The sequence below is a fragment of the Peromyscus leucopus genome, chromosome 3 (genome assembly GCF_004664715.2).
Source record: "Peromyscus leucopus breed LL Stock chromosome 3, UCI_PerLeu_2.1, whole genome shotgun sequence".
Lineage (NCBI taxonomy): Eukaryota > Metazoa > Chordata > Mammalia > Rodentia > Cricetidae > Peromyscus > Peromyscus leucopus.
In genome coordinates this window covers 147,443,717-147,471,075 of record NC_051065.1, presented here as the reverse complement: position 1 = coordinate 147,471,075, position 27,359 = coordinate 147,443,717, and the positions used below count along the sequence as shown (strand labels likewise).

At 42.5% G+C, this 27,359-nt stretch overlaps 2 protein-coding genes across 2 annotated transcripts; one reads left to right on the top strand and one right to left on the bottom strand.

Moving 5' to 3' along the window:
• Positions 1-444: 444 nt before the first annotated feature.
• Positions 445-13,627, top strand: LOC114706472 (C-type lectin domain family 4 member A-like). The gene is made up of 6 exons (XM_037204330.1): positions 445-449; positions 930-1,030; positions 2,106-2,213; positions 9,697-9,798; positions 12,043-12,188; positions 13,091-13,627. The coding sequence occupies exons 1-6, from the start codon at positions 445-447 to the stop codon at positions 13,193-13,195; spliced, it is 567 nt and encodes a 188-aa protein (XP_037060225.1). The 3' UTR covers positions 13,196-13,627.
• Positions 13,628-22,480: 8,853 nt separating this feature from the next.
• LOC114706486 (coiled-coil domain-containing protein 82-like) lies at positions 22,481-23,721 on the bottom strand. The gene has a single exon (XM_037203464.1). The coding sequence runs from the start codon at positions 23,505-23,507 to the stop codon at positions 22,521-22,523; it is 987 nt and encodes a 328-aa protein (XP_037059359.1). The 5' UTR covers positions 23,508-23,721; the 3' UTR covers positions 22,481-22,520.
• Between the last annotated feature and the right edge of the window lie 3,638 nt (positions 23,722-27,359).

Here is a 27,359-nt window from a genome sequence, read left to right as displayed (position 1 = left end):
CAGAACCTCTGAGCTGAAGCAGGGTGAGAAGGCATCCATGCTTGAGGCCACTTCTTGTGGGAAGTCAGAACCCTGAATGAGTGAGTGAGCAGAGGGTCCTCAAGGCCAGCCTGGTGTGACACCTCAGCACTTGAAGGAGGTGAGTGTGGGCCCCAGTGCAGTGTTCGCTGAAAGTCAAGTTGGGGTCAGGAGACTCAGCAGACTGAGGGGAAGTTCCTCACAGAGGGTAAACAAAGCATGGGTTTCAGGAATCAGGCAAGGTAGAGAGTGTGGGAGTGGAAAACACGAGTCGGGAACTCAGTGACTTTCAAGAGAATGAGGAAATCCTTGCTGGGGTGTGGAAGAACTGGGTGTCAGAGTTCAGGAAGGTTTAGGGGAGTATCCACACCTCAGATGGAGCTGCCATGGGTTCCACACACTGAGCAGGGTGAAGACACTCTCCCCATGAGGTAGGACAGTCTAGGGTGTATACTAGGTGTGTTCTTGTTTAAGAATGCTTCTGTGCATGGGGGCAACTTGAGTGTGGTGTTAAAGCCCCAGAGAGTCCAAGAGGCGGCTCTATAGTGATAAGGAGTAGGAATCACAGCACAAGACGGGAAATGGAGGCTTTATTGTAGAGTTCAGCTCAGACCGAGTGTCAGAATCTCAACTCTGTGAGAAGTTTGACTTCTCTAATGGCCTGGTTCCTCTTTTCCATTCCTTCCTGTTTTCTTCTCTCCCTCATTGAGTTCTTGGTGTTTCTATGATTGTATAAAGATCCTGGGTGCATTCTACACTTGTGACTCTCCTTTTGCAGGCCAAGGGACGGCACCTCATGGTGTATGCTCAGGGCAGCTGTCTGTTACTGCCTCTCATCTCTTGCTAGTATCGGAATTTGTTTCTTTTTCAGGACCTATTTTAAAGAAGGGATGACATACATCTGAGGGCAGGGGAAGATTTCTTCTCAATATATTTTCAGAAAACATTTATATTAACAAGAATCTCATGAATAAACTTGATTCTGCACACATGGATGTAGACTCTCCTCTAGGTAAGAAAGCATTTTCTGCTGCTCCTAGTGAGTAATGATGTAAAGGACAAAGATGATCTTAGCTGCTGGCCAAGCCTCTGGGTCACTGGAGTGTCCACCAAGTGTGTTGCCTGTAGGCAGATGTGAAAGGTTGTGGGATTGTACAATGGAGAAGAGAAGGTGTTACCCATTACCTTGTAGAGAAAATCCCACCACCCACGTTATTGTATCTTTTCTACAGATAAACACACATACATATGTGTAACAAATTGTTTCAAAGTTAAACCATGTCATACTGATTTCCCCCTCTCTATCTGGTGACATGTCATAGTCTGTTGGCATTCAGGTGTTGAATAGTTTCTTTCATTCTCTCCTTCCTGTGATGGGGACAGAACCCAGGACCTCACCTATGATTGGGAAGTGTTGTAACTCTTTTAGAAGTGGTGACTAAAAACGTGGTGACTGTATCACAAAATATGACTTCTTGACTATTGCATATTTGAAGTTGAAAGCAAGCTGGACGACTTTAAGAGTATATAATTAAATACTATGCAATCAATATAAAACTGATAAAGAAGACATGATAACATAGAATAATGTTCATTGAGATGTGCTGGCACAAGCCTGTAGTCACAAAACTCAGGAGTTAGAAACATGGTGTTTCCTGTGAGTTTGAGTCCCACTTGACTACATAATGCATTCAAAGTCTGCCTGGTGTACATACTAAGACCCTGTCTCTAAAATAAAACAAAAAATTCATAAGGGAAATAAGTCTTGATATAATGTAAAAAAATGATGGTTGCAAATCAGTGTTCAATATTTTCCAATTGTGGAAAATAAACATTTGTATGTAAAAGCTTTAAACTTGTTGGAAAGATACACACCAAAATATGACAACAATCATTTTCAATGTCAGAAATGAGTAATTTTGTACATATTATAATGTTTCCATAATTAACCTGTTGTTTTCTACTTGCATTTTCCTATTATTTCGAACATCATGTTTTAGTGATTATCATGCACAAAAAGAGAAGAATAGGAGAAAGAAGAGGAAATAGGAACAAAGCTGAAGACATGAATTTGGTTTGTCTTTCAGCTCCTCAAAGGAAGACCATGAGTCATGAAAGTTTTCACAGATTCTTCAAGTTGCTCCTTCATAATATTTTACTGATGTTGAAAATTTTATTCTCTATTGCTCTGATCAGTAAGTATGCCCTTGGGAGAAATTAACACAGGGAAGGAAAGGGACTCATTAGACAGATGGTGACCCAGAAACCTGAGACAGACACTCTCTGGAGAGATGTATTACATTGGGAATTACCCTGTTTCAGAATAACTCTTCTGTAAAAGTCCTTCATTATCACTGGAGAAGCATGAATTTGTTTGTTGGTATCACAGAGTGAAATCCTGGGGCGTCTATGTTAGGATCCAATAATGAGAATGAACCTGTATTTCCTCATCAACAGCATTTGGACACATAGACATCTATATTTTGCAAGGAGTAGAGGGATTAGAAGACATGGGCAGAGCTATTCCAGGGACAGTGCTCCAGTGGAGTTCCTTCTAACCATTTATTTTTTGTTCCATATTGTGTGATACCTGAAAGCTAATTTAGAAATAGTGGATTCTTTGTAGATTGTCCTTCAAATGTATCAAAAATTTAAAAAACATACACTATATCTTTATGTAGATGTTTTATTCATTCACATAATAATTTGTAATATCCATTTACTATATATTGGGCAGCATGTCAGAGAGTCAGAAATAACTACAGTCCCCAGTCTCAGGAAATTTGGAGAACAGTCAAGTGAAGCAGTGCTTAAAAAATTGCACCAGAAATGCTCTGCAGGTGAGAAGTAAGAAGTAAGCACAGAGGGCTAAGAAAAGCTTGGAGCAGATGACACCTAGACCTGTGTGTGCCAGCAATGTCCTAGACATGTGGGGGCATGGGAAATTCAGGCAAATATAAGTACACATTACTGTCATGTATAGTGCTACATGGAGTGTGGGGGTCATCACACCCCCACATTTCCCCAGTGTACTCTTGAGTAGAAGCAGCAGGAAATATTAGAAGGATAGAGGGGAGAGAAAAAGATAGAAAATATAAGATATCCTCCAGTGGGCCTGGATCTTAATCCATTGGCCCCCCTGGCTGTCCTGCCCTAGGGTTTTTAAAGGAATTCCACTAGGTGGAGCAAAAGATAGCACAGCCAAGTGCAGACCATCTCAGACACCTGGTACTCAGGCCTGTGATCCAATCATCCTCTTTATGCAGACTGCTGGGTAAAGTTGCTAGGAAACCTACATGGGCTCCAACAATGGAGAACTAAGCATGAAACTGTAGGGGCAGACAAAACTGGACTCAGATCACAAAACAGTGCATACCATATTACACAGGCATCCACTGTTAATGTTATTTTATTTAGTAGCTGTTGCTGAATCACTAACCAACTTAAAACTTAGTAGGTTAATTGAACTGTTTGTTTAATTCTTTCTTGGTGGCATCACTGAGACTGATCTCTCTTGGGAGATTCCCATGGTCCTAGGTGAAGTTACTCGTTCTCATGGAGTTATAAATCAATAAGAGACAACCCAGTTTCCCATGGTAACTTCAAACTTTCAGGGTGGATGGTGGCAGTAAGCCAAGCCCAACATGGAGCATGCACACATTTGCCTTTGTGTGTTTTAGTGGCCAAAGAACTCTTAAAGGCAACTCAGATGAAGTGATGTAGAAATAGACCTTTTTCTTGAGTAGGGAACTGCAAAGGCATAGTCTAAATGGATATTCACATAGGGAAGGTTAGGAAGTGTGTCCAGTTTTTCAATGTGCCACAGTCATGGAGATCCCCTGCAGAATGAGAAGCAGGACATGATAAAATTAAAACTGACTTGGAGAAGTGTGCTCTTACAGAGGTGTGAAAACGAAGGGAAGCATAAATTAGGCCGCTAATTCAGAATCCATTTGAGCAGTACTAAGGGCTTGATCCAAGGATCATGATACACAGGAGAGGAGATAAGTTTGACCAAAAGGAGGTGACATTTTGGTCAATATATTCACCATTTCAGAGTGAGGGGCTGTGGATCAAAAAACAGAGACAAGAACAGCGGATCATTCATCTCAGCAGAATGCCGAATGTCATTTATTGAAGGAGAGAGGAAACCTTAAATACAGGCTTATAGCACAATGGATGAACCCCAGAGGGCAAAAGTTTGCCACAGATGTTCTACATACTTGCCTCTAAGCTGTTTACACCAAATGCAGGATACAAAAACAAAGAATCTCCCGTGAGTGGTGAACATTCAGGAAGAAGCAAATGGCAGGGAATCAGTATAGGGAGGACATCTGGTCAAGTTCAGCAAGCAAGGCAACAGCTACCCAAAATGGGGTGCCAGGTCCCTATGGGTCCCCCCTTTTTACTAAAAAAAAATGAGCTTCTGACTTAGGTTGCATGGGACATCAGCAGGTCACCTTACCCATCATGGAGACACCTTCCAGGCCACATAGGCTCTCTGTCTTAGGTTGGTGAGTACCCCCAGGCATTACCTGTCTCTGAATACTGATTATCATACAGGCTCAACCATGTGTGAGTTGTAGAGTTTACAGCTGTCTAAGATCTCAAAGTGCCACTGGACTTGCAATCTGTAAGTCTGACACAGAAAAGACCAACAAAAGTCCTAACCCACCCATAGCCAGTAGTCTAAAGGCAATTGAGCCATTCCCTTCCTTAACGAGCCTTGCTGCAAATTGGAGTCTTCGTAAGATGGGAACCCAAAAGCAAGTGGAACTTGAGTTTATAAATTTTATAACTTTCAAAGCCAATCAAAATGTATATAACTGCTGAATTAAACTTATCATGCCAAATAGAATAAAAGATTAATTAACTGTAGTAGCCAGGGTCTCCACTGTGCTAGCTGTAGTAAAGAATTATGAAATGGTAATCCCAGAAACAGTAGCAACAGTGGCCCCACTGCTATAATAGCAACAACAGCAACAGCAATGTCAAATTCTATTCTGGAGCATGTGAGCACCATCTGTGTCCACTGGCATGGACACAACTCTAGAAACACAAACCACCAAGGCCCATTTTTCTTGATCCCAGCATGACTTAAGCTGGCAGCTCTGCAAAAGAACAACTAAGAACCATAAAGAAAAAACAGACAGCACACAAGGAGCAGAACTAATGGTCTCATAATGGCTACATCCAGGCTCACAAATTTTAAGGTATCTTCAAAGGAGGCTAGATGAATTTCAGGAGGTCGATAAATGTTGCACAGAGCCACTTCTGAAAAGGTAGGTACTATACCAGCTTGAAGAGGATTGTAAAAATGAAAAGGCTTAGCTGGCATCGTACTGTTAACAAATGGAGGTCAGTGACCTTCAGGGTTATCTATTGATGTAACCAATCGTCTTATTAAATAAGAAACACAGAAACAATGTAAAAGAGAAAGCCGAGAGGTCAGAGCTCAGAGCTAAAATCTCATCCTTCCGCCTGTGGTGTCCCAGCTTCCCGAAAGAGACCTATTTCCTGTCTGTTCGTCTATTTATAGTATTTTGTTCTGCCTTCTCATTGGTTGTAAACCCAAACACGTGACTGCCTCGTCACTGTCTGAATGTACAGCCCCCTAGGTCTTAAAGGCATATGTCTCCAATGCTGGCTGTATCCCTGAACACACAGAGATCTATGGGATTAAAGGCGTGTGCCACCACCGCCACACTCTTGCTATGGCTCTAATAGCTCTGACCCCCGGGCAACTTTATTTATTAACATACAATCAAAATCACATTTCAGTACAATTAGATTACCACCACAGTTATCCTTAATCTCCAAGGTGCCTGGGTGACACATTCTCAAACATACTTGAAAAAGCAGTTACCACATATTACCTTCTGAAGTATCCAATCTCATGGCTACAGCTCCTAGACTTACATTAATGCTTGCCAAGGCTGGTCGTATTGGGGTTTCAATACCCATTGGCATCAGAAGTGGAAACTTTTTCACCAAGGCCCAATAGGTCTCTGCCATGTTGGGATTTGGCAACAGTCACAGGGCGCACACAGCACTCAGGAACCCAAAGAGGAACCTCATTGTCCTGCAGAAAGACACAAACAGAACCCCAGGCCCACACCAACACCAGATCCGGGTCCCCTCCAAGTGCCAGTAGAAAAATCCTTCCATCACACCAGAGGATGATTTGCAACAGGAGCCCTCCAGTGCTTATCTGCAGCAGATATTCCAGTAGAATCCACCAATAAAAAATTTTAAAATATATAAAACAAAGGAAAGAATAGAATGTGGAGAGGAACGATGAGTCCCTAGCTCCCCCCTTTTTACTTTAGCAAAATATGTTTTTAAGGTACGATGGCAGAGTTCTACTATAGCCTGTTCTTGAGGATTATAAGGAACACCAGTCTTATTAACAATTTGAAAATCACGTACTACTGTAGGTGGGACCATTATCAGTCTTTATGCATTTTGGCAGTCCCATGTAAGCAAAAGCGTAAGGCACATGTGTGATGTCCATTTGCCACACATGATTAGGTAAAAGTCCTTGGGATTAACTCCCAAATGAGAAACAGGTAAAAATTTTAATGCAAATAGGACACGACATCATGGAGTGGTCCGGGTAACCACGTGTGGGCCTGTCTCCCAGCCCCAGGGCCCAGCTTTTTCGCTGCTAGCTGACCCCTGGGAACACTGAGCCAATTTAGGGCACTGCAGGACCTGCCACCCGGGATGCCTGTCCCTCCCTGAGCCTCTGTTTTGGCCTGGTGCAGGCTGAGGCTGCGGCTTCAGCTCTGCCTGGTGTTCAGGCTCTAGTGCTGGCACCCACCCAGGCCATGCTCCATTGTGGGTCCACCTCCTGCCATCACCTACCTGCCTGCCCTCTGGTCTGGACCTTCTCTGCCTTTGTCAGCTGGGCCCACTCCCACCGTGCATGCCTGCTGGGTGCCTCAGGCCAGGACAGTTTTATCTTTAGTTAATTGTTCTTGAACTTTGACATTATCACTAAACAATGCATCTTTAACCAAGCACCACAAAGAGAAGGTAGCCAAGGGTATGGAATCAGGCCTTTCTCTATGCAAGCATACAGAAGTTAGGCCCGTTTAAACTTCCTCTTTCTCCCATGAAGGAACCACTAATAAAGAGTTATTCCCACCATAAGAGAAAAACAGAAAACATTTCCCATGAAGGGATCCTAAATATTGAATTATTCCCACTCTGAGGGGGAAAAAACATTTAAACCAAAGTTAAGCAAACAGACAGCAAAATCTTCAACCTCTGGGCCTGCTTGCTTGTTCAGCCAGCAATAGTGAGGCCCACCTGCTGACTCTTTGTAATTCAGATGCTGCTGCTCTGTGCTGGCAGGCAGAAAGAGCTCAGAGCTTCAGCCAGCCTGAATTTTTTATATTGGAAAAAGCCCCCTCTTCCTCCATTACCACTGGGAAGGGGCTTTTCTCTTTCCTTCATCCTTCCTCTACAGGGCCCCAAAATCTTTAGGCCTAGTTTCAAAAATTTTCCCCTATTTACCGGAAAAATCCTTTTTTCTTGATTAAATTTTTTCTCCCCTTTCTAACGGGGAATTTCCTTTCCTTCCCTCTTCTCTATTGGGAAGATTTCCTTTTTTTAATTTCTCTCTTTCCCTTTAATCTGGCATATTAAATCCCCAGAGACCAGACGACAAGGACTAACTAACATTGTGGAGGACTTGAATGAAAATCGTTAGCTGTTCTGCTCTTAACGACGGTGTCCTGCTGCTTCAGCAGTCCAGTTACCTGTTCCTCGAGGAGTGACTGCGAGCTAGCTGCACCCATACCTAACAATTCACCTCACCTTTTCTTCTCTTTAACACGCTGGCCAGCCTTACTTCCAGGTGTCCATCAGCAGTGTCTTTTCGTTCTCGGATCTCGGTGAAACCTCCACTTGTAGCAGTAATGCCCGCCCTACCACCACCTGTTCACCATGTCCGAGCGAGGGGCTGTGTATCAAAAAACAGAGACAAGAACAGTGGGTCATTCTTCTCAGCAGAATGCTGAATACCATTTATTGAAGGAGGGAAGAAACCTTAAATACAGGCTTACAGCACAATGGGAGATCCCCAGAGGGCAGAAGTTTGCTACAGATGTTCTATATTCTTGCAGCTAAGCTGTTTACACCAAATGCAGGATACAAAAACAAAGAACCTCCCTGAGCGGTGAGCATTCAGGAGGAAGCAAACCGGCAGGACATCTGTATAGGGAGGACATCTGGTCAAGGTCAGCAAGCAAGGCAATAGCTATACAAATGGGGGGCCAGGGCCCTACACAGCAGTCATGAAGTAATTTGAAGAGGAGGAAGATGAGCAACAGGTTTGAGTTGTAATATGATGACTTAAGTTTTGATTATATTCACCTAAATCTCAGATGCACAATTTAGTTGGATGCATATTAACATGGTTTAGTAAAGAGGCATATATTTTAGAAGACCTCTCCTTATAGGCAGCAGATAACAAAAACAGACTAAAAAAAACACTTCTACTCCCCACCCCCACCAACCCAGGACAATGAATATCACTAAGGACAAGGAATTTGAAGGAGAAAGAGAGATGCAGAAGGAATTGGATGCAATGTTCCATTTTAAGAGAGGTGGGTGTAGAAGGAAACAGGTAGGAAAGAGCACAGGAAATATCAGCAAGCAGGACAAGGCAAAACCAGATGGAGTCACTGTCTCCCAACAGTTAAGGAGGAAGAGAAGCAGGCAGGGTAATGTGAGAAGTCCCACAGGAAGATGACTGATCAGTGGACACGAGGAGCCATTGACATCTAGTTCAGGAATGTTTGGTAAATGAGCAGAAGGGAAAGCCAGAATCTAGTGACTCCAGGAACAAGTGGGAGATGAGGAAGAGAAGAAAGAAAATTCAATTTCTCGAGGAAAGTGAGTTAGTTTTAAGTTAGGAACTCCATGAACGTGTGGGGACACTGGGAAGTCAGAGCTAGCTGGGGTGGAGGGAGAGACAGGAAAGAAGAGGACTAAAACAAAGTCCTTTTGATCAGTGTCGGGCTTTTATAACTTCCGTGCTCAGGTAACCTGAAACTGCTCTGGATTAGCTCATTTCTCCCTCATGTTTCCTGGGCTATGCACATACTTAATAGAACTTATCACCTAAGATGTAGTCTTCAGTGTGTCCTCCATGAAATGTTGAAGAGTCCCCAGGGTCATGGTTCTGTCCTGTCCTTCTAGCTCTTCCTGAAGATAGCTGTGGTCATAAATCACCAGGAGTAGGGAAATACTGACTGTTTGGCAATGTAAAATTGTCTCTCTTTGTGGTAAGGTCTCATGTAGCCCAGACTAGCTATGAACAAACAAACGAACTAACTAACTAACTAACTAACTAAGTTACCAACTAAGTTAACCAACCAGGAAACTAAACTAAACTATCTAGCTAGCTAAACCAACCAACCAACTATACTAACTTGCATAGTTAAGGATGACCTGAAACTTCCATTCTTCCTCATTCTAATACCCAAGTGTTAGGGCCACAGCCTCCACACTGTAGTGATGGGGAATCTGTCCCAGGCAAACTCTAATGACTCTGGTAACTGGACATTTAAAGGTTTTGTTTCTACAAAGAATGTAAGAAGGTAAAAGTAAAAAAAAAAAAGTCTTAGCACCACCAGGAAAATGAATTGTTTCTATTCTGTTTCACAGCTTTGTTTAAAAATCACTCTCAGCTTCTTGATGAAAACACAATTACAAAAGAACTGAATCACCCTGACTTGGAGTGTACAAAACAGCATTCACTATTGAAAGGTAAAACTTAATGTACCTAAAATCAGCATTTCCAACACGATTCTAGGGTTGATCCATCAGCAATGGGTACTATGGAAACACACTCAGTACCAGCTTCCTGGGGAGTCCTTTTTAGAGGTCTCCAAAGAGCATAATTGGGATATGTGGCAGCCTTGTGTCAATGAAGAAGAGTTTTAGGGAGGGAAAGGAAATACCAGACTGAGTAGAATTTTATTAGAAACAGAAAGGAGTTCCAGAAAGAATAAAGCATATCTGATGATGTGAATGTGAGCGTCTCCAGGGAGTCATACTCAAGGGTGTGTGTTTAAGATTTCATTTTTAATTAATATTCATATATATGCACGTGTCTGTGTGTGGGTTGGTGTACATGAGTGCAGTGTCTGCAGGGGCAGAAGAGGGGGTCAGATCCCTGGAACTGGAGTTAGATGTGGTTGTGAGTCACAGGTTGTGGGTGCTGGGAACTGAACTCCAGTCCTCTGTGAGAATAGTACACAGTCTTAACCACTGAGCCATTTCCATAGTCCCTCAAGTGTTTTTGTAAGTGTGTGTGTGTGTGTGTGTGTGTGTGTGTGTGTGTGTGTGTGTGTGTTCACGTGCCTGTCTGTGTGTAATCTTGTGGCTTTCTCAGTTACAGTATCTACAAAGTGTAATTTACAATTGAAATACAAGATTTGAATAGAGAATTTGTTTTTCTCATAAACTAAAGTGGAAGGTGGACTGATGAATGTGTGTTACTTAGATTTAAGAAAAAGAGGGGAGTGCTTAAGCCTATGTATCCATCACTTTGCCCCCGTGTAAGCAGTTTCTCAACTGTCTTTGACATCTGTAACTGAGATGTCATTGGAATACTCAATCTGGCCCTAAATAGGCTGTTCATTTATTGTCTTTGACAAGATACCTTTTGGAAAATACATGTTTCCCTAGACCATTTGAGCTTGTCTGGGCTTCCTGCCTTTCTCAGCAGATCTCTCTCTCCTCACTCACTGGATCCTTTGCTGTAAAGAAGCCTTCAGTGCTGTTCACGGAGTCTTGGCCTATGCCTACAACTTGAAATGTTGTCTTTATTTTTTTTTCCTGTAACAATTTCAGAGTTCCATGTCTCACAGTAAGGTGTTAATCCATTTAGAATCTATTTTAGAGTCAATGTTCACACAGAATGGCTATGGATCTAGATTCATTCTTCTGCACATTGGTACCTAATTTTCACAGTACAGTTTATTGAAGAGCCTATCTTCCTCTGATATGTATTTCTGGCGAAAATTCCTGTAGCTGTAGCTGTGTGTGTTTATGTTTGTGGTTCTCTTTTGTGTTCATTGGTCAATGTGTCTACTTTTGTTGTGGTACCATGTTCTATAGTGTAGCCTGAAGTGAGGTCTGGAGACACAGCCAACTTTATTCTTTTTCCTTGATGGGTGCTCTGACTCTCCATTGTATTTTGCACTTCTATATGATTTTTGAGATTGTTTTGTTCATTTATCTTATGAAGAAATTGGAATTTCTATGGGGATTGCATTCATCTGTAGACATTCAGGATTTTTACATTTTTCTTTATTTTTCTGTTTCATTTCAGTTTTTCCTCCTTGAGGGTTCACTGATATCTCTGTTGCTTTCAGGATGCAATTCACACCCCGGAATACTTGAAATATATTTTTCAGATATAAACTTTCCATTCAGCTCTTTATAACTTTCTTTTGTTGATTATTTACATGTTTTTAAAACTTGTTTCCAGAATGATTTTATTTTCTTCTTGAAACATCTATCATGGACATTTTAAAGTTTTTAGATAAACCTATAGTTTTGTTATCTTGCTTGCTGTAATATATTGTCTCCCACTTTTATCATCACTAATTAAAATATCTGTCTGCTAACTCTGAAATTTTGCTGCCTTGGTTAATGTCATCTATTATTTTCATGTATAAATATGTACATATTTATGTAATATGAAAACTTTCTGGTTCTTGGTATGATGAGTTCTATTCTTTAGAGAACAGACTGTTTGGCATCATGTCCTCAGGGTCTGAATGTCCTTATGCTCTGTTTTCCTCATAGCGCCCCAGTAGGACAAAGGGGCCTTGAAGTTGGTGTCCACAGAGGTAGACTGGAGTTGCTTGGCCTCTGAGGGGAGAGGAGCTCCTTATTGTATCTGGAGACATGGGGAGTCCCAGCTTCCATGTGGCTTCCACATCATGCAGGTTTTAAAACGACTTTATGACATTGCACTTACATTTCCTTCTTCCCCCAAAGTCTGGAGCTGTTGCCCAAAGGATTGGAAGCCATTTAGTTCCTACTGCTACTTCACTGCAACTGGCCTAGCATCTTGGAGTGAGAGTGAGAAGAAGTGCTCCAGCATGGGTGCTCATCTGATGGTGATCCACAGCCAGGAAGAGCAGGTGCATCCTGGGAGAGAGTGGGGCCTGGCCCTGGCCTGCTCTCTGCCTCTTTTTACTAAGAGGGAGTTTTGTTGACATGGGTGTTGCTGATGTGGCAGAAGGCTTTCCATTAGGAAGCTGGAAAGGTTGCTTCAGCCTTGGCATTCTACACTTTGCCCCTGCTTCAGTGAAGCTGAACAACCCACAAGGAACCATGGCAACAGAAATGCAACCTCTGAAGGTGGAGGGAAGGATGAAATGTTTCTGTTGGAAAGAGCAGTTTGTGATTTCAGCACTCTAATGCTTCCTGTAGTACCCACTGCCTAACAGAGGAGGGCGCAGAGCTGACTAGGGAAAGGGGATCAAATCAAGAGATCACAGTCAACCATCAGAAATGAAATATCTGAGGTTATGAATGGAGAATGCTTACATCCGCTAAATTCTCTCATGCACAACTTTTAAGAATGGTGCTCAGGAAGAAAAGAGGGGAGTGAGTCTGAGATGAGAATTCATTATGATCATGGACAGAGATTGTTTCCAGTGTCATGGAAATCAGGCCTCTGAGTGATCACTTTGTGTCCTGGTCAGCCAGAGAAGATGGCACTCCTGGGTGGGGGTGGCTCTTCTATTCCTTGATCCTTTCTTTGTCTTCTCATCTGTGTGTGACCAGAAGAAAGTCAATCAAATATTACAATGTACCTCTAAATTGTATAATTAATGACTATTAAGCTATAATTTGAAAACTACAGAAGGGCCTAGAGAGATGAAATAGGATTTGATTATTAAATATTTGTATGTGTGCATCATATTGAAAGTATAATTTTGTATAGTTAAAATAATTTTCAAAAGATCTAATAAAAATTCTGTAACAGAAAAAGAAGCACTCCATCCAGGCTGAATGCTGTATTTTTTTTTCCTCTTAGGATTTCATCACCAAGATCCTGGATCCTAAAGCTGCTTATTATATTAGCCTTTCAGATCCAGGTCATCGACAATGGCGCTGGGTTGATCAGACACCATACAATTAAAGTGCCACATGAGTCCAGAGTTACCTAGAGGAGTCCTGGGTCCTGTAGCAGGAGAAGACTTTAGGGTGTTCCAGCTGTTGGTTATGAAACTAAAAGAGCTCACTCCTGGTGTGAGTGCTGGGGATGGAGTTACTTTATCCCCATTTCCTCATCAAGGAGTCCTGTGACACATGTCACTGATACTCCAGGATAGATGAGGAAATTGAGTTTGAAGAGTGTAGCATGATAAGTACCCAGGGCACCCAAACAAGGTGCTACATCATGGTGAATTTTCTTTTGATACCAGTCTCTCTCTATGTTTAACAATAGGATTTATTTTATTTTCATTTGTGTGTATATCTGTGTCTCTCTTGAGTGTGTGCCATGTGTATGTGTTGCCCATGGAGCCCAGGAGAGGTTGTTGGATTCCCCAGAGCTCAGGTCACAGGCGGTGTGACTGTGCCATTATGTGTGCTTGGAACAGAACTCTCCCATTTTCTGAAAATGCACAGCACTCTTAATTTCTGAGTCCTCTCCCCAGCTTTCATTTATAGTGTTATTAAAAAATTAATGTCAAGACCATAACTGATTATTTCTCATAAATCAAAAAACCTCATTCTGTTATTGTTATGTTTCACATTTATATAATTAAATGAAACTGTAATATCTTATAGAAATATAGAAATGTTCCCATTTTCTATCCTGCTATCTGTTGTGATATATAGGCAGTAATGTTATTTTCATTCTTAGTCTTCAGAGAAGAAAAGTAGGAATTGAAGATATTAACTTACTTTACTAGATATTAGAAATAAGTAGATTATCTAGATATTGTAAACAGTTCTTCAGTCTGTAAAATAAGACTTTTGTAAAGTGGAAAATAATCCCTTTATTAAAACACAAGAATAAGGAGAGACCTTTTCATCATACAAATAATCACATGGAATGACAGTCCTTGGGTACCAGGACCTAAGGGTGAAGTAGGCTCAGGGATGTGTTCTGAGAGAACAGTTGAGTAACAAGCTAAGAGAATATTGAGAGAGGTGGCCCTGTTTTCCAGGGACACGTCAGACATGCATGGTTGAGACTGTTGATTTGTACACACCTGAATCTGATTTCCACAAATTCTCACCACATCCTGAGGCTTGTTTACTCTTGTTTTCTCTTTCCCAGCATCACTCTGGGAAATGCTCTGATGCTCTCTTTTCCCTTCCAGGTCCTGCCACCCAGGTGAACCCAACAATAGCAACAACAATGAAGAATGGGTTGTAATACGTCATCCTTCTTCTAGTTGGGGCTGGAATGACAACCCTTGCAGTTTTATGTGGAAGTCAGTTTGTCAGATGAAGAAGATATATTTAAGAATCAAGCTTTTTCCATGGACATGGATTGCATTTTTATCCAGTATTACACAGACACCTGCAAAGATCTTATTGTAGAAGAGATGACCACAGAAATTTAGGTAGGCAGCCATAAGTTATCCATATGATTATACTGGTTCCCATATATAGTTATTTATTCATCCTTAACCCTATATACAAAATGAGAATTTCCCATATATCAGAGACTCTACAGGATCCTTTTGTACATATGTGGAAGCACTCCAGCCTTTGTGTCCATTCTGAGATTCCTAAAGTCTCTTTTGATGATAGCATTTTATGGTGTGGACCCTCTACCAGTTTCTCTCCCCTTATCTCTCTGTCTTCAGATTAATGATGTATAATTGACAAATAAGTCATGTATATTTACATTATACTGTCTTGACTTGATATGGAAATGTATTGGTCAATGGCTACCACAATCAGGTTAACAACACCCTCTATTATCTAACATTGTTGTCTGTTTTTTGTGTGTGTGGTGTTAGAACATTTAAGATCTTCTTTAGCAAATTTAGACAGACAGGGTGACATTGTTACCTATTGTCACTTTGATCCTCAGTGCTTACTCACATTTTCTCTGGCAGTTTGTGCCCTTCCATCAGCATTTTCTCGTGTCTCCCAATATCTGCACTACCAGGAACCATTCAGGATCTTGGTCCCCATGGCTAGTGTGTCAGGTGCTGTGGGTGCCGTGAGGCTGATGTGGGCCTCTAATGGTGGCTGATCCTGTCTGGGTGACCTTCCTCAGAGCAAGTCTAAGAAGATGACAGCCAACCTTCTACTGGCACCACCTGTTGTTCTTGGTGTCCCACCCTGTACCTGCCACATTAGGGACAACCTGTGCCCTGTGGATGACATTGAGGAGAGCCACATGTCCCATGGAGCCTGCATGCTGCTTAACACTTTGGAGGCCCTTTCAACTTCTTCCTAAGAGTATTTTGAAACAGAATTTGACTAGATGGTAATGTCAATTGTTGACATTTTGATAATTATATTTATATATACATATATATTTGTGTATGCATATATATGTACATGTTACTTGATAGGGTACTGGAGGGAGTATATATTATCTGAAATTGTCATTGCACAACAAAACAATACAACTATCTCTCTTAGAAAATTTAATAATTCTTTTCTGATATGATGTGTGATCTTGCCTGTATTTCCTCAGCCATCTCCAAAATGTTTATGGCTATTTTTCTAAGCCATTGACAAAACCATTTCATTACTAATTCAATTATTCTACAAGTTCAGGCCATGCCTCCACAAGACTGTCATAATTTCAGACTCAAGCTTCATGTTCAGGAGTTCCCAAGGAATGCCTTACTTCAAGTCAACTGTCTTCAGAGTTCCAGGATCCCATGATACCTGCAGATTTATGAGTTGCTAGGATGACACAGTGAACTAATGATTTTGCTCTATTAGAATTATAGTTTTTTTTTAATATAGAATGATACAAATCTGAATTAAAGGGAGGGACATATCACTTGAGGTCAGGGAGGGCTCATAAAGGGAACTTCCATTGACCCTCATGGAAGCATCTCCTTCCCAGAATGTTATGAGTGGCAGTATACAGAATAAAACAATCAGGAGGCACTCATCTGAGTTCTGGTGTTCAGAGTATTACCATGGTTCATTATGTAGGTGTGAGCATTTGGTTGATAAGAGAGTGAACCCAGTCTTCAGCATTACTTCCCTGCCAGGGTGAGTTCTCATGGCTCAAAGCTCCACACTTTAATCACATGGTCAGTGTTTCTGAAATGATGAGCTCCCACCATGAATTATCTTGTTAGCATGAACTATAAAAGAGCTGAGGAGCATAAAGTTTCATGGCCTACCATGATAAAATAGACTTTCCAATAGCTCCAGGGATTCCAAAAAATTAGAGAGGTAACCTCCCACGACTGGGTTAGAAGTTCAGAGAAAGTCTTTCTTTATCACCATCCCGGACATAAGCACACTGCTTCCTGACAGACCCCATAGTGTACATGACAGACACCCAACACTAAACCCATACGACACTGATTTAGTTCAATATCAGAGATCAGTAAAGCACAAGTTTGAGTATTTTATTTATTTATTTTAATATGTATGAAGTGCTCTATCTGCATGCATGACTTTATGCCAGAAGATTGCATCAGTTCCCACTAGAGATGGTTGTGAGCCACAGTGAGGTTGCTGGGAATTGAATCAGGACTTTTGGAAGAGTAATAAGTGCTCGTAACTACTGAGCCATCTCTCCAGCAAGTTTTAGTATTTCATACTTTTGTTGCAATGGTACCTCTTTTCTACCAATGGGACTAATGTTAAATTTTAAAACCCAATAACATACAATTCATGAGTAAACAGTAAAGGGATTAGGTGTAGATGTTATGCTGGTTCCCACAAGTACTTTCATACCCCTCTGTAAAAGGATTGTTTCAATGCCTTTGATCCATCTTCCTTTATAATGAGTATGCTTGCAAATTGATTTGGCTGGTTTGTCCAGGTGACTTTCAGTGGCCCATAGAATGAGAATGAATCTGATTCTCTAAATACAGTAGACTACTACATGTACAAGAAGTTGTGATTCTCTCTGACATGGCTCCCAAATGATAAATGTGGAAAGAAGCTGAACAGCATTTCAGTGACCCATAATCAAACCCTTAGGACATATGCAAATGAGAAATACTTGTTATTGGATACATGAATATTGTGCATGACTTATTCTAGTATATGGGGGATATGATAAGTTTAGAAATATATTTTGCTGAGAGTTGAAAACCCCTGAGCTTCTGTGACTGGAGTGAAGTGGTGTGTATGCATATTTATTACCATGGAAATACTTGATAGGTTCAATAATCACACAAGAGTTCATATTCTGTCATATCTGGTTTCTTTCCTTGCAGCACCTCAGTTACTTAGTAACTTACCAAATAAAGAATGGGAGGGCAAGACAGGTATCTGTGGAAGGGTCAGGTGTGGGGCAACAATGGTCTGGTTCAGGGTCTGGGTAACCGTGTGAGGAGGGCTGACTTGACAGCAGAACTGGAGCCCAAGCAGTGAGGGGAATGTCAGCATGCTGGTGAGAAAGTGTCTGGATTCAAGAGAGAGTCTCCAAGCAGCAGTCTGGTGTGAGACCTCAGAGCCTGAGAGGTGAGGAGGGCAGCTATGCTATGGAATGGTCACTTGTAGGGAGTCTGTGCTCCAGCATGGTGAGGAGAGTATGAACTCACTAGGTCACTTCCTGTGGGGAGTCAGACCTGCAAATAGGAGAGGAGAGGGTTCTGATGGAGGAACTGGGTATTTGGAGAGGTGAGCAGGGCACCTGTGTATAGTGAGGAGGGCACCTGTGTAGAGTGAGGAGAGCACCTGTGTAGAGTGAGAAGGGCACCTGTTTATAGTGAGGAGTGCACCTGTGTATAGTGAGGAGTGCACCTGTGTATAGTGAGGAGTGCACCTGTGTAGAGTGAAGAGCACACCTGTGTAGAGTGAGGAGAGCCCCTGTGTATAGTGTTGGCTCTATACTAGGTTGGATTCAGAGACACAGAAGGTTGAAAGGATCTTCCTTGCAGAGGGCAGACCAGGCATGGGTAAACGGTGTCTCTATGGTGGACATCAACATGGGATCTGAGTGTCTAGTAGGGTAAGGAGAGCATCCTTGCCTGGTTGTGGATGTCCTGGCATTGGGTGTAGTGGTCAAATAGGTCGATGAGAGTGTCTGTGCAGAAGGCAGAACTGGTATGGGTTTCAGAGACTGGCAAGGCAAGGATGCTGTCTACCTGGTGGGATAGCTCTGTGTGGCCACTCAGTACTGTCCAGGGGGATGAGGGCTTCTATGCAAGAAGATGACGTTGGTGGAGTTCCAGTGCCTCAAGGGTAAGTGAAGACTCCTCAAGGATTAGCACCAGGAATCAGAGCACCAGCTTTGTGTAGGAGTCCTTCCTTATTCATGACATGAGTACTTCAGCAAGGTGTCTGGCCCTGAGAGGGAATATCCAACTCAAGGGATGAAGGCAGTACTTCAGGGCACACAGGTATGACCTGAGGGCTAGAGCCCATCCTGGAGAGACAGGCAGCTTAGTGATGGGCAGCACCCAAGAGATTACTATCACTTGAGAGCTTTTAATAAGATAAAGAACACAGATTTTTCACCCACAGTACTAGGTTAGAAATGCTGACATTTGGGAAAGAAATGAGACCAGTGGTGGCATTACATTAAAATAAGGTAATAGTGTGAACCCTCGGTTTTCAGTATGTTTGAATACAAAAGCAAGAGAATATCTAGAAACACGAACAAAGTGTGTGTGTGTGTGTGTGTGTGTGTGTGTGTGTGTCGTGTCTATTTCTGTGTATGTGTGTTTTCTTCTGTAGCAGGCTCCAGAGAGTTAAATTTTAACCTCAGATAAAAAGGTCCAAGTCCCTTGATTCGGCAGGATCCCCCCCAAGCCCTGTGCTGCTGGAGCCTGGTCCTCAAGGCAGCACACCACGGGCCGTTTTTCTTGTTATGTGTATGAACATGGGAGTAACAAGAGGAGATCTGAAGAAGAGCTGAAGCCTGAGCATGTGGGAGTCAGCAGGAACACATCTGCAGGAGGGACTCAAACGATCCCATTATTAGGAACTAGTTTAAGTTCCCCTCTGGTATATTGTGCTCCATTAATTCTCCCAACTGTTCCCACAGTGCTGTGAACCCACAAGACTCCAGCTGAGCAGTGCAGGGATCAAGGGAAGACAGGCATAAGGAGAGAGACAGCCTCCTCCGACAGCTGCTAACCAGAGCTGTGTCAGGATGTGGCCAGTGGCCCAGTGAGTGAAGAGTGCCCATGAGTGAGTTATGAAGACAGTGGGAAGCAGAGAGCTCAGAGGAGCAGCTTCAGAAGGACCAGGATGTGAGATTTGCCTTCCCACCTGCTGGAGGCAGCTGAGTGGGAAGTGGGAGCCCACACAATGGTGAGGGGCCAATGGTCCTCTAGAATGTGGTGTCAGAACTCACCTGTTCAGTCAAAATGGATGTTGTCATGCCTTAAGTGGTTGCTCACGTTGTCCGGTTTGCCAGAAACCATGTTTGCATACAGAAGCACATGAATTTATGTTTGCTGCAGAGTGTCTTAGGACAGAGTTCTCTCACAATGTGGTTCCTCTTCCCCCTCTTTTCTATGACTTTTCATCCCATTTGAGTTCCCTCTTTATAATACTTAGATATCGTGCTGAGTACGTTTGAACCCTACAATTCTTATTTTCTTGTTTTAAGATGTTGCATCTCTGTATGTGACCTGAGTGATTCTGTGTTGTGGTTTCTCATTCTCATGTGGTATATCCCAGCAGGAAATCTCTCATCTCTTACACAATTGTTTGTTATGACAAATTATTGCCATGGTGCTATAGTCCCAAATTTTAAGATGAGGAACTGAGAGTACCAGAGATGTTAAATTAGTTGTCCAAGGTATAATAAGTAGAAGGTGTGTATATTTTAGTTAGTTCCTCAGGTTCTAAATCATTCTATTAAGAAGGGCAGATGCACACATGAGCTCACAGAGACTGTGACAGCATACATTAGACCTGCACAAGCTCAAGCCAGACCAAATCCCAGCATGGGGGAGGGGACCTGGGCACAGAGTCCCACCCCTAGCAGAGATGCTCTTCCAAATTGATAGCTTCTGGAAGAGGGAAACCAGCTTTCCCTAGTGGAGTGTCACTAGGTACATCAACCACACTCCAGGGCAGGCCCCATGCTCAGGAGCAGTCGACAAACACAAATGGGCTCCATGTTTTTGTTCTTTTAATGAGAGAAAATGAACATGAAGTTGGGTGGATAGGGAGCTTCGGGAAGATCCAGAAGAAGGTGAGGACGGGAAAGAATATGATCAAAATATATTGTATTAAGGTCTCAAAGAGTAAATAAAAAGTGTTATTTAGAAAAGGTTAGAACTATAGGTCCATAGTACTGATGTGAAGTATCTTCATCAGATATGGAAGCCTTAGAAAGGGTGTAGGAATCATCAAATAAAGGTGAGCCTTTGGGATACTTGCCTGCATATTACATAATACAATAAGGTGCTGTGGGCTCAGTTTTCAAGGGAAGCCAAGATTCAAGTGGAGGAGAAGCTGTTGCATGCTTAGTTGGGGAGGGGTAACTTGGGCACCCATGACCTTGATTTCCACAAAGTTTACTCTCTGCTTTCAGACCCCTATTGCCTCTATCTCTTTTCAAAGTATTGTTGTGAGAATTACCCTCATCCTTTTCTCTTTTAGACTCTGGCACTCAGAGGAACCCAGTGGCAAGAAGGGATTTTGTGTTGTGCTAAATTATCACCCAAACGTTAAAGGATGGGGCTTGAGTGACATCTCTTATGATGGTTATTATAGGTCAGTTTGAGAGATGATGCAGCTGTCTTATGAATCAAATGTTCTCTATGGGCACATGACATGGTTGGAGTAGAATCCATAATTATGGAGATAGATATAGAGGTCCTTCTTTGGTCCTCTTAGGGAATCAAACGTAAGTGCTTGGCATTGTATCAGTAAGCCAGTGTCTTAATAATCTCTGTCTCTGTCTCTGTCTGTCTGTCTCTCTCTCCCTTTATCTCTCTCTCTCTGGAGTCAGGGTCTCACTATGTAGCTCTGGCTGTTCTAGAACTCACTATGTAGACCAGGCTGGTCTCATATTCACAATGAACCTCCTCCCTTTCCTTCTTGAGTGCTGGGATTAAAAGCATCTGACCCTGCACCCAGACCCTAGTAAATTCTCCATGTCTGCAGAATTTTAGGCAGCTGTGTCAGAGATTCTTCTACTTATGAGAACATTGGCTCACATTTGCTCTTATTCATCCATTTTCATTCATAAAAGAAGCTTTTTTTTCCCTGCCAGCCACTATACTAGAGAGCCTTTTGTGCCCACACAGAATGCACTTGTGTCTCTCTGCTAAGGTCTGTCTGATGCTAAGCTTTTACTCATTGATTGGATGCTGTGGTTCTGCCCCCATCTGCTGCTTGTCTTTCCTCTTTGGCTTTGTTGATGTATAACTGACTAATAAACTTTTGTATGCTTAAGATATCGATGTGCTGATCTGATGTACGTATATACTAGGAAATGATTACCAGTTAGCTAACACATGCATTACTGAAGGCAGTGGCCATTTATTTGTGTTTGTGCAGAAAGAACACTTAAGGTCTTCCTAAACAAATTCCTGTCATGCTGTAATACTATTGACTGTTGTCACCACGGTGCACACTGGTCTCCAGAACTTCTCTTGGATCTAAATTTTCAGTTCACCATCATCATCCTATTTCTCCCAACACCCAGCTCCTTGAAATTGCTATTGACTTGCTTCCTGTGAGATTTACTTGTGAAGATCCCACATAAGTGGGATCTTATCTACACCTGGCCATCCCAATGTGACCCCCAGAGTTCCTGCAACTGTGCCTTTCATTAGCTGCTCATTTCCTGACCACAATCAAACTCAAGTTCTTTCTATGCAGGTTTCGGTTTCATGTGTTTTCAGATTTAAAAGTTCACTTCCCAGAGAAGAAGTTGCACAATAATTCTGGGGGGACTTTTTATTTTCTTCCTTAGACAAGATTTCTCTGAGTAGCCCTGGCTGTCCCAGATATTACTCTGCAGAGCAGACTGGCCTCAAATTCAGAGATCTGTCTTCCAAGTGCTGCGATTAAAGGTGTGGGCCATCACCGCCTGACATCTGGGGGACTTTTACTTTGTTTAAAGTGAACTTTCCCCATTACTGTTTCTACAACAGAGACGGGGTGGAGGAGGCAGAAAGGTCCACTTCACTAAGCTCCTGACTGCACAGTAGAGTGAACTTGAACTGCAGCATATCCCTAGTACTCAGTGTTGTACAGCTTCATGCTACTCTGTATATAATGTGCTTTTTAATTTTCCTCAGAGCACTTTTTTTTTTACCACTGGAATAAATTTATTGTCAAATTTAAAATACCTGAACATAAAACCATAGTTCTTAACCAATAATTTAGAAGATGATATTGATAGGCTTTGATGCTTTATATAATGATTTGAACAAGACACAAACCACTGTCTTCACATTTAACTTACAAATAGAATTCTGTTTTACTAATTTCAGTTGTGATGTAGTCAAATTTTCTCCTTGTTGATTTTTATTGTCTTCATCACCTTCCTCATCTTGCACTACAAAATCATCAATCATATAATCATCTCCATTTTCGTCAGATTTGTAGTCATCCTCATCCTCATCTTCATCAGTACTTGAACAAGATTCCTTTTCAGAGTCCTTAAAATTTCTACCACTATTGCATCTCTGTCTCTGGCGTGATTTTTCTGAGAGTTCCTTTAGCTTTTGGTGGTGTTCTCGCTTTTGAGCAATTATTGATTTTTCAGGGGTTTCTTGTTCCATTTCCAGTGAAGAACACTCCTCCTCGACCACCCTGCGTGGACGTTTACCACCTACTTTTCTAACTAGAATATCACTGTCATCGATGTCATCACTGTCATACATTACAGAAGACAGCCTTTTTCTTTTTCCTGGCTTGATGTCTTCATCTTCCACATCTTCCTCTGTGATTTGTTTGGTGTGCTTGTTGACATCCTCCTCCTCTTGACCTGGGTGATATTCATCATCTGGTAAGTCATTATGTTTGGTTTTGTTCATTTTTTCTTCATCTGTTGAACTATTGCCAGGGTTCATAAGAAGTTTACTGTTGCTTCCCTCACTTTTGACTTTGGTTAATTTAAGCTCTGTTTCTTTTTCTGGTATTTCATTAATACCAGGCTTCTTGCTACTATCAAGCTCTTCATCACTATCAATACTTTCACCACTATCAAGCTCTTCATCAGTACCAAGTTCAAGTTCCTCATCACTATCAAACTCTTCATCACTATCATATAACTGTGAGATACTTCTTTTAGTCCGACACCAATCAACTCGAGATTTTTGCTCAGGTACTTGGGTTTTAGAATTTTTCCTTGTTTCGTGTACCATTGTCACTTAAGCTTTAAAGATCACAGAGCTTGCTAGTGACAGAGCAGTGTTAGAAGTCAGGCCTCCTGATCCCCGTCCAGTGCTACACAATGACTGCTGGCTTTCTGGCGGGACTCATTCCCCAGATGCAGGAAGCCGGTGCTCAGGCTCCAAAATGGAAGGAAGGCTATTGACAGAAGACTGCAGAAAGGCTCTGCATCCACAAAGGGTCTTTCAAAGCATCAGAGCACTTTTTAATACACAGATATGTCACAAAATTAATAAGGTCTGTGTTTGCAGGGTGATATTAAACTGAAAACTACCAGATGAGCCCAGGTCAATGAATGAACCAGTAAGAAACACTGAATCAGCTGTTACTTTAAGCCTCAGGGTTTGGATAATTCATCAGCCCCCTCAACTGAAACAAGTTTTTAATTGTATTACATGCTTTGAACTAAGATTCTACAAAGCACATTCAATCACCTTCTATTTCTACAGAGTTCATCAATTTCTAATGTACCAAATACCCCTTAATATCATGATCGTCCTGCTCTAGGTCTTCAGTGCTTGGATCAGGTGCTGCCCAAGTAATGGGAAACAAGTGTCACTTTTGGTTCTGAAGTGGAGCAGAGGTGTCAGGAGAGGAGCTGCCTGTGGTTTGTAATTTAAACCACACTGGGGCAACAGGGAACCCTTTTAATCCAGCCTTTCCTAAACAGTTCCCACAATGCCAGGGCAGGGAAGTTTCTCTATGGACCAGAGAGGAGCTGTTTGTGTTCTCGGAGGCAAAGAGCCAGGAGCCAGGAGGATTCTGATCACCTGAGCCCATCCCAGGAGCCCAGTCTCCTGTCACATGTTGCTGTTGCCTCCCCACAGTAGCTATTTCCAGGGTGTGTGTGTGGGAGCTGTTACACCTGGCTGAAATATTTGGAGCTTGGGTTTATCTGCAGATGATGTCCTGTTTTAGCCCTGACACTTGCTAGAACAAACCCAGGGGAAAGGACAAGCCTCCAAAGGAAGGCTAGGACAGTGGCACTGTTGAGTGTCTTAGCTCCTAGACCTACTTCTCTGGAATAATCTGTGGGAGAGGCTGGGCCAGGCTTTCCTTTTCTGTTACCAGAGTTCTAAGAAATGTTTGCTCAGCTTACTGTCAATACTTGTGCACTGGTGTCTGATTGGTTGAACTGCTGTGCGTTGGGGAGGCCTCTGCAATCTCTCGACCTTCCTTTGCAGCTATTTGCACATTTTGCAGAATAGCCAGTATTTCCAAGCATCCCTGTGAGTGTCTGGGGTCAGATACTGAAACTTGGCTTTCTGTCTCTTGCATAGCCTCAGCTGGACCTGATGCCTGAAAAGGCATCCAGCAGCAATAGCTGCTCAGACCACAGAGGAGATGAGCAGCATGCATAGTGAGATGGGAAATTGCTGGGCACCTGAGCTGTTCCCTTTGTACCACTGGGGCTCCATTTCCAGCTCCCCAGGCACCTCAGGAAGGGCACTGTGTGAAGATCAGGTATGAGGCCGCCACCACATCAGCACCTCTGTCCTGAAGAGGACTGCTGGGTGGGAGCAGGGAGAGTGGTGAACCAGGTGGAGAAGGGCGTGGTCACCCTCCTCCCCAGCAAAACTCAGATCTTCTGGTCTGTGTAAGGCATGGCTTCTCAACTTGTGGGTCACGATCAATAGGAGGCTTGAATGACTCTTTGGCAGGGTTCGCCTAAGAACATTGGAAAATACAGACATTTACGTTACGATTCGTAACAGTGGCAAAATTACAGCTATGAATTAGCAACCAAAATAATTTTGCAGTTTGGCGTCACCACAAGATGAAGAACTGTATTAAAGTGTGGCAGCATTAGGAAGATTAAGAACAGCTGGTGTAGCGCCCTCAGGGAGATGCTGAGCAGAGGAGGGCAAAGGCATCTGCATGCCTGAAGCCCTTCCCTCTGTCCAGGCCAGGATCCTGTGGCCATGTGTGCCTGCTCTCACTTGTACCTGTTGCGGCCTCAGGGACTGTGTACACTGTCCCTCACCCTGCTAGCCCTCTGCACCCAGCTCAGGGTTCGCTGGATCGGGTGGCTGCAGCGGACTGAGCAGTCTGTACTGGCATCCCAACAGCTCTTCCTGTGCAGGAAGGTGCAGCCTCTTCCTCCATGAACCTCTGACTGGCTTAGGTCTGAGCATGGAGTCTGGATCCAGTGCTTTCCACCGCTGTTGCTGTGTTCACAGGAAAGCACCGCTCAGAACCCGGAGTCTGCAAAGCCTGCGGGCTCTGGCCTTCCACACTTGGCAGATGTGTCCCAAGGATCTCAGGATGACTGCAGGTTGCATGACCCAGCCACTGAGTACTAGATAACAGACTCCGCATTCTTCAATCTTAACTTTCACTATTTGCTTTTAAAGAATTTCCAGTACTTCACAGAAATTCCCAATATTGATTTTATCTTATGCCACATTAAACATACTTCTTTCAAATTGTAGATCTGAAAAAAAAAAAAAAAACTCCACATATTTTAAAACTTTGTGTTGTGGTTTCATTCTGCTAACTTTGAGTCTTGCAGGAGGAGTTTGATGCCTACTGATCTTTTTCAGAGGGGAGTTACTTCTGCTCCCCCAAGGCAGCTGAGGGCTCCAGTGCTCCTCAGCCACTTAAACCAAGCTTAGATGATTCAAGTTGAGCTGCTGGATCTGGAACTGCCCATCTGATTCTGGTTGGCCTTTATGTCTAGGTTGTAAGGTTCCAATTCAACCTTAGGACAAATAATAGTGATTAGTGAGGTGATTTGAGATCAAAATTATTGTTCTATTCTTTAACAAAGGGTTTTAATATTTACAGAAAACTTAGAAAAGAGATTCATTTTGGGAGAGGTGCAAGACCAAATCACACTGTTTATATTAAGGAACTAAATCTTTCAAAAGTACTATTTATAATTTTTGCTTTAAAGTATTTATTAAAGAAAATCCATCAAAGTTCAGAGCTTACATTAGAACATGAAGAGGGTCTGCGGCCCTGCCAGCCTAGGCTTATCATCTTGACTGGTTTCAGCTCCCCACACCATGGCTACAATTTTCCAGCCTCTGAGAATGGGAAAGAAGGACAATCAAGGTCACACATCAAACTATTCTTCCTCCTGTTATGTTAGGTCTGTCTTTTCTATACCAATCCTCCTATAAAGAGCAGGATAAATCTGCTTTCAAAGTCCTACAGAGGGATCGTGCACTAAGGACTCAGTTTTACATCTAGCTCCCTGGAAAGGCTAAAATGTTTTCTATTCATCTGCACACTTGACTTGGACCTATCCATGATTGTGCCTGTTCACTGAGCTTTCCATTTTCCCTTATCACTTTGTCATCTTTGATTTTATATTTTATCCGGGGCTTTTCTCCTGTTGGACTTTGTTCTATCACCTCATCGCTTTATCAAGGTGATATGGAGCATAATCTAGAAACACAGGACAGAAGGATGGAAGGAAGCTGACAGTGGAGTTTAGGGTTCCCAGTGAGCCAGAGCAGACAGCACAGGCAGAGCTCACACAGATGAGGAAAAGCAAAGGCAGCCTTAAGCTGCTTCTCTGGTGCAGCTGAGGGGAGTGTTTTCTCTCTCTGCACAATCAGATGATTCAGTCTTCAGTGTGCATCTCTTCCTCTCTGAGGAAGGAAATGGAAACACATGGTAATGTGCATAACCACTTCTCCCTTTCCTCTTTATGACTAAATCACCCATGCACTCAACCCAGCCCTGGCTGAACTGCTCTGGCCTTTAAAATCTTGTTTCTTAATGTCTGTTTCAAAACTTTAAGACACCAAAGAAAGAAGTAGAGGAAGAAACCAGAAGACAGAAAGATCTCTCCTGCTTGAGGATTAGCAGGGTTT